The 6,000-nt window shown below is 40.3% G+C and overlaps 1 protein-coding gene across 1 annotated transcript in view; it reads right to left on the reverse strand.

Moving 5' to 3' along the window:
• LOC132129072 (XK-related protein 7-like) overlaps window positions 1-3,855 on the reverse strand; it is an 81,764-nt gene extending 77,909 nt beyond the window's left edge. The window contains exon 1 of the mRNA XM_059540496.1: window positions 3,205-3,855. Within this exon, the coding sequence (XP_059396479.1) occupies window positions 3,205-3,680 (476 nt within the window). The 5' untranslated portion in view covers window positions 3,681-3,855. The remainder of the gene's footprint in view (window positions 1-3,204) is intronic.
• Between the last annotated feature and the right edge of the window lie 2,145 nt (window positions 3,856-6,000).

The raw sequence follows: 6,000 nt of genomic DNA on the forward strand, positions 1-6,000 counted from the left end.
CATACACGTCTATGTTACACATTGTAAACATTATATGTTAACTTAAGAAACACCATTGTTAAGTTAAGAAACAACATTATATGTTAGCTTGCTGCATTAAAAATTTTCAATTGAGTTCAGTAAAATACCTTTTAACCATGCCACTTTAGTTGTTTAACACTGACATTTTTCAGAGGCTCCATTTTTTTAGGGTATTATCAACATTGCCATTATATTCATAAATAAATAAATGTAATTTGTTAAATGTAAAGGAAACCAAACAGATCACGTCATACTTCACCATCTAACTGTGGACCGTTTTGATCTTGGAGGCCAATTTTTTATTTTTGTTTGATAGATAGATAGATAGATAGATAGATAGATAGATAGATAGATAGATAGATAGATAGATAGATAGATAGATAGATAGATAGATAGATAGATAGATGGATAGATAGATAGATAGATAGATAGATAGATAGATAGATAGATAGATAGATAGATAGATGAAAACTGAAGTGTAAATTTGGTTCAATGATGTTCAATAATATTTTTCACTTGAACAAAACACACACACACACACACACACACACACACACACACACACACACACACACACACACACACACACACACACACACACATACACATTCACAAACCAGGCTAGTGAATATGAGCTCTAAAACTGTGATTCCCAACCACGATTGCCATGATTTCTTAAGTTAATTTAAGAAAAGGACTTGTCAAGTTTGTCAAGTGTCAATATTTACAAAGACCATGGACAATCATTCTTTACAAACAGGAAATGCTCTGTTCTATTTTTAACCCATCATGTCTCAGTCAGTCAAAGCATAGAAACCAATATCTCAGTAAAAGCAGTTATAAAGAATCTATATTTGTCATTGACATTTATGCATTGAGCAGCCACTTTTATCCATAGCTTTTATCATTTGCATTCAGGTTACATTTTATCAGTTCCCTGGATTTCAAACACATAACTCTACTATACGAACTACAGAAATGTAGTAATACGAACCAGAAACCACATTTTTAAATATAGAATTTAAAGTAATAATATACCAAATTAGTTTTATAATTTACAAAATAAAAAATAATAATAATAATAAATAAATAATATTAATCACTGTATACTTGCATATGCATATATATTATTTTAAATTCAGGGTGAATCTGCATATGGATTTAAACGTGCTGTATAAATGCAGCACATATGGTAGCATAACTTACTACAGCATAAGCATAAATTATCCAAAATATTTAAAACACAAGTTTCCAAGAGGCAGAAGATGTTCAGAACTGATGCTGGGAAATCTGCTGAGATTTCTGAGGACTTCTTCAGGCTCAGATTTTGTTTACCTGGTCAAGTCCTTGCTTACACATCAACCCATGCAAATATTCACACACACACAGCATTCCAGTTATAACTGTTCGCAATAATACATCATATTTAGAGAATTCAAGTGGGAGAGAAAGAGACCGAAAGACAGAAAGAGAGTGAGATATAAGGAAAGAAAGGTAACAGGAATTTGTTGCAGTGAACGATGGCAGGAAATGCTATATACTCTCCCACACAATCACTGAGACACACAGTCTTCCCTGGACATGTTAATAATTCAGCACTTAACTACCAGTAAAACACACACATGTGGAAGTGAATCACTTCCTCTGTCCCTGCTCTGGAATAAAGAAAAGCAACATCTGACAAAGGAAAAGCATTCCTCAGATACATTCTTTCCGCAGGGTGATTACAGTAATGCCTAAAGAGCTCAAATGTCATTAGCAAAACAAACCTGCTCTGTCCCTCAAGTTCCCGTCTGGTTTCTCTCATGAACACGCTAAGTGCCCATTCCAGGCCGGAGAAGTACAAAAGCCATAAAGCACAAATAAATTTGGCTCTGTTTCCCTATTACAGCTGACTGCGTCATCCCAAAGAGCATATGATGCTCACCACGATCTCCAAACCAGCCATGGCACTTTTGATAACTTCTCCAAGAACAGAGAAAACAATTGGAAACCCTCCACAGAAAGCCTAAAACAAAAGTATGAAGGCAAACAGGCAATGCAAAACTGAGTTATGATCTTCCCCAGAGAAAAACAGCCTGGAAGTTGTCTGTACTGTCTGTACTTAACCAATAATGAACCTGTAGGTTTGCACGATTCCCATTTTATTGAAGAGGTCTCAGACTTTTCAATTATTTCTAAATCTGTGGACTATTCTTTCAAGATTTGCTCTTGTTTTGAGAAAGTACAAACTCATTCTGTCTCTTTATACAGTAGAGGCTCTCAACTCGGTGGCAGGTCTGTTCTGATAGGACATTGGCAAGAGGGAAAAACATATAAATGCAAAAAATAAAATCCCACTATCAATGTAATCAAGAAGGAACCACTCTGTGATGGAAATCAGACTAAATTATATTTTAATGCACATTTAAATGCAATAAAATGCAAACTCCTCAGCCTTTTAAACCATTTATGAAAATACACAAGGTAAATGAAAATCCAATGCAGGCTATGATAAACACAACCTACTTGGGTTACAACAGTGGTTTTTAGTCCTGGTCCTGGGGACTCACCACTGCACATTTGTATGTCTCTCTTATATGATACAGTCAGCTGAGTTAATGGAGCTCTCTCCTAATGAGTTGATGATCTGAATCAGGTATGTTTAGTTAGGAAGACACACAAAAGGTGCAGAGCGGTGGGTCCCAAGGACCAGAATTGAAAACCACTGGGTTGCAACATAAAATTTGCATTGAGACCCGCTGCTTTAGGATTTACTGGACACATTCGGGTGCCTGTGCACAGAGCATATGTCTTCAGAATCAGAATGCACATTTATTGGCCATTGAATTGCTCCAAAGAACACAGTGAATATGAGCCAAATACAACATCCATTTCAACATAACCTGAGGGTGACGTGACCACGGGGCCACCAGAGATGGTACCGGGCACTCTGTCCACCTTAGCACACCATATATGTTGGCAACCAGCACAGACGCGCAGCCAAAAGAAGCGAGTCGGGATGTAGACAGACAGGGATGCAGCTCTTTCCATCTGCTCCCAAAGCATCACCAAGCATGAGAGCCACAATAAGAGTATCATCCATTCCAAGAAAAGAGACACTAAGGATAATAATGAACACTGACTGCTCAGCGCTCATGATCTCTGGGAGAAGTTTTGGATATTAGACGTAAAGCATCATACCTCCAGACCTGGCCGAGTTGCAAGATGTGAATGATAGAATGGAAGAGCCACACGAGTATTCTGCAGCATTTCCGCGTGCCGTTCTCAGGCAGGGTTCTGCAGCTGCCGCTCCGCCGATCGCTGTCCTTGGTGCTGAAATCACACCCGTCCCCGTTCGGGGAAGTGCTCATTTCCGAGTAATCATACACAAACCACCTGAAACTTAACACCTGAACCACCGCGGAGGGAATCACCACGAACACTAACGTGAGCCCGAACCACCAATAGTCCCGCCTCAAGTAGTAGTCTGCTGCCAGCCACAGGTCGGTGGCTCCGTCGGAGAAGAAGACCAGGAGGGCGCACAGCACCCAGCAGCAGTCCAGCAGCGAGAAGCGCTTCCCGGCGCGAGGGTGCACATGAGTCGTGCTCTGCTCAGGGCCAAGCAGACACCGAGAAGCGCTCTCACACACGGCTGCTCCATCCGATTTAGCGGCCATGTTTGTTGTAAAAAGAGAGCGGGCAAAGGAAAACGGAATACAATGAGAGGGGAGGGGAATGTGTGTGCTGGAGAGTGTGTGAAAGCTCCTGGGAGAGTTGGGAAAGAGAGCGAGCGAGCGAGCGAGCGAGCGAGAGAGAGAGAGAGAGAGAGAGAGAGAGAGGAGGGATAACGGTTGGATAACGGACAGACCTCGGGGATGTAATAGGTTTGTGTTGGGATACAATCAGCCTTGTTTCGTTGGAAAGACTACAAAGATTGTAAACGACCAAAACCTGTGTAAATGCAGACATTACGAATGATGGCTTGATACTGAACACCTAATGCGTTGAACAAATTAGCTTTTTGTAACAATAAAATACTTATGTGGCGTCCGATTTTTTGCTATATTTTGCATATTAAGTTGTACTGTAATCATTTATCGCTGACATTACAGAAATTTCTTAATCTTCATTTACCTTTAAAATGATTAAATAGCCTAATTATATATTCAAAATGTGGAATATTATGTTCTGATTTATATTTGGTACCAGTTGACTAGAGTACCATACTAAAGCTATTATGAAGACTTGGAATATATCAATGGACACACACTGACAACACAGCAAGCATGATTTCACCAAGCACAACATGTTCCTGGATCAACATCCTTGTCATCAAAAGATGTTGATCCAGGAACATGTCTTACTTGGCAAAATCACTACGACCCTGACAACATACACTCACTGGCCACTTAATTAGGTACACCTTGCTAGTACGGGGTTGGACCCCCTTCAGAACTGCCTTAATTCTTCGTGGCATAGATTCAGAAATTCCTCAGATATTTTGGTCCATATTAACATGATAGCATCACACAGTTGCTGCAGATTTGTCGGCTGCACATCCATGATGTGAATCTCCCGTTCCACCACATCCCAAAGCTGCTCTACTTGAGATCTGGAGTCTGTGGAGGCCATTTGAGTAAAGTGAACTCATTGTCATGTTCAAGACACCAATCTGAGATGATTTGAGCTTTGTGACATGGTGAATTATCCTGCTGGAAGTAGCCATCAGAAGATGGGTACACTGTAGTCATAAAGGAATGGACATGGTCAGCAACAATACTCAGGTAGGCTGTGGTGTTTAAACAATGCTCAATTGGCCCAAAGTGTGCCAAGAATATATCCCCCACACCATTACACCACCAGCAGCCTGAACCACTGAGACAAGGCAGGATAGATCCATGCTTCCATGTTCTTTATGCCAAATTCTGACCCTACCATCTGAATGTCGCAGCAGAAATCGAGACTCATCAGACCAGGTTAAGTTTTTCCTATCTTCTATTTTCCAGTTTTGGTGAGCCTGTGTGAATTGTAGCCTCTGTTTCCTGTTCTTAGCTGACAGGAGCGACACCCGGTGTGGTCTTCTGCTGCTCTAGCCCATCTGCTTCAGGGTTCGATGTGTTGTGTGTTCAGAGATGGTTTTCTGCATTCCTTGGCTGTAACGAGTGGTTATTTGAGTTACTGTTGATTTCTGTCATCTCTAACCAGCCTGCCCATTCTCCTCTGACTTCTGACATCAACAAGGCATTTTCGTCCGCACAACTGCCACTCACTGGATATTTTCTCTTTTTCTGATCATTCTCTGTAAACTCTAGAGATGGTTGTGCGTGAAAATCCCAGTAGATCAGCAGTTTTTGAAATACTCAGACCAGCCTGTCTGGTACCAACAACCATGCCACATTCAAAGTCACTTAAATCCCCTTTCTTACCCATTCTGATGCTCAGTTTGAACTTCAGCAAGTCGTCTTCACCATATCTAGATCCCTAAATGCATTGAGATACTGCCATGTGATTGGCTGATTAGCTATTTGTGTTACCAAGCAATTATTGTGCTTTTCTTTTTATTTTATGGGAAAAGAGCTTTGTAAAGATTCTTCAAAAATTCAACACACAAGTATAGAACAACACAAGGGTCAGCAAATGAAGACTATCTCTTATTCAACGAAAATACGACCTCCACATAGAGCTTTACAAAAAAGGATGGTGCTATGTGTTTTTGAATTGGTGAAAAATCAATTCCAAGGTCATTTGGAACCCTTAAAAACCCTTATCTGACAGAATGGAAGTCCAAAAGCATTTCTCATGGATCGTAAGAGATGATCAGCAGACTTAATGACACTTATTCCATTAAGTCAATTAGTGTTCTAGTTTACTTTGGGATTCGTACTAGCAGAGTTGCAGGGTAGGCTCTTTAACTTCCAACAGAGATAAAGCTTAGAATTACTGCGTAAATCAGATATACATCACCAGCTTTGACACAGAACAGACTCTGACCTGGTC

The sequence above is a fragment of the Carassius carassius genome, chromosome 46 (genome assembly GCF_963082965.1).
Source record: "Carassius carassius chromosome 46, fCarCar2.1, whole genome shotgun sequence".
Lineage (NCBI taxonomy): Eukaryota > Metazoa > Chordata > Actinopteri > Cypriniformes > Cyprinidae > Carassius > Carassius carassius.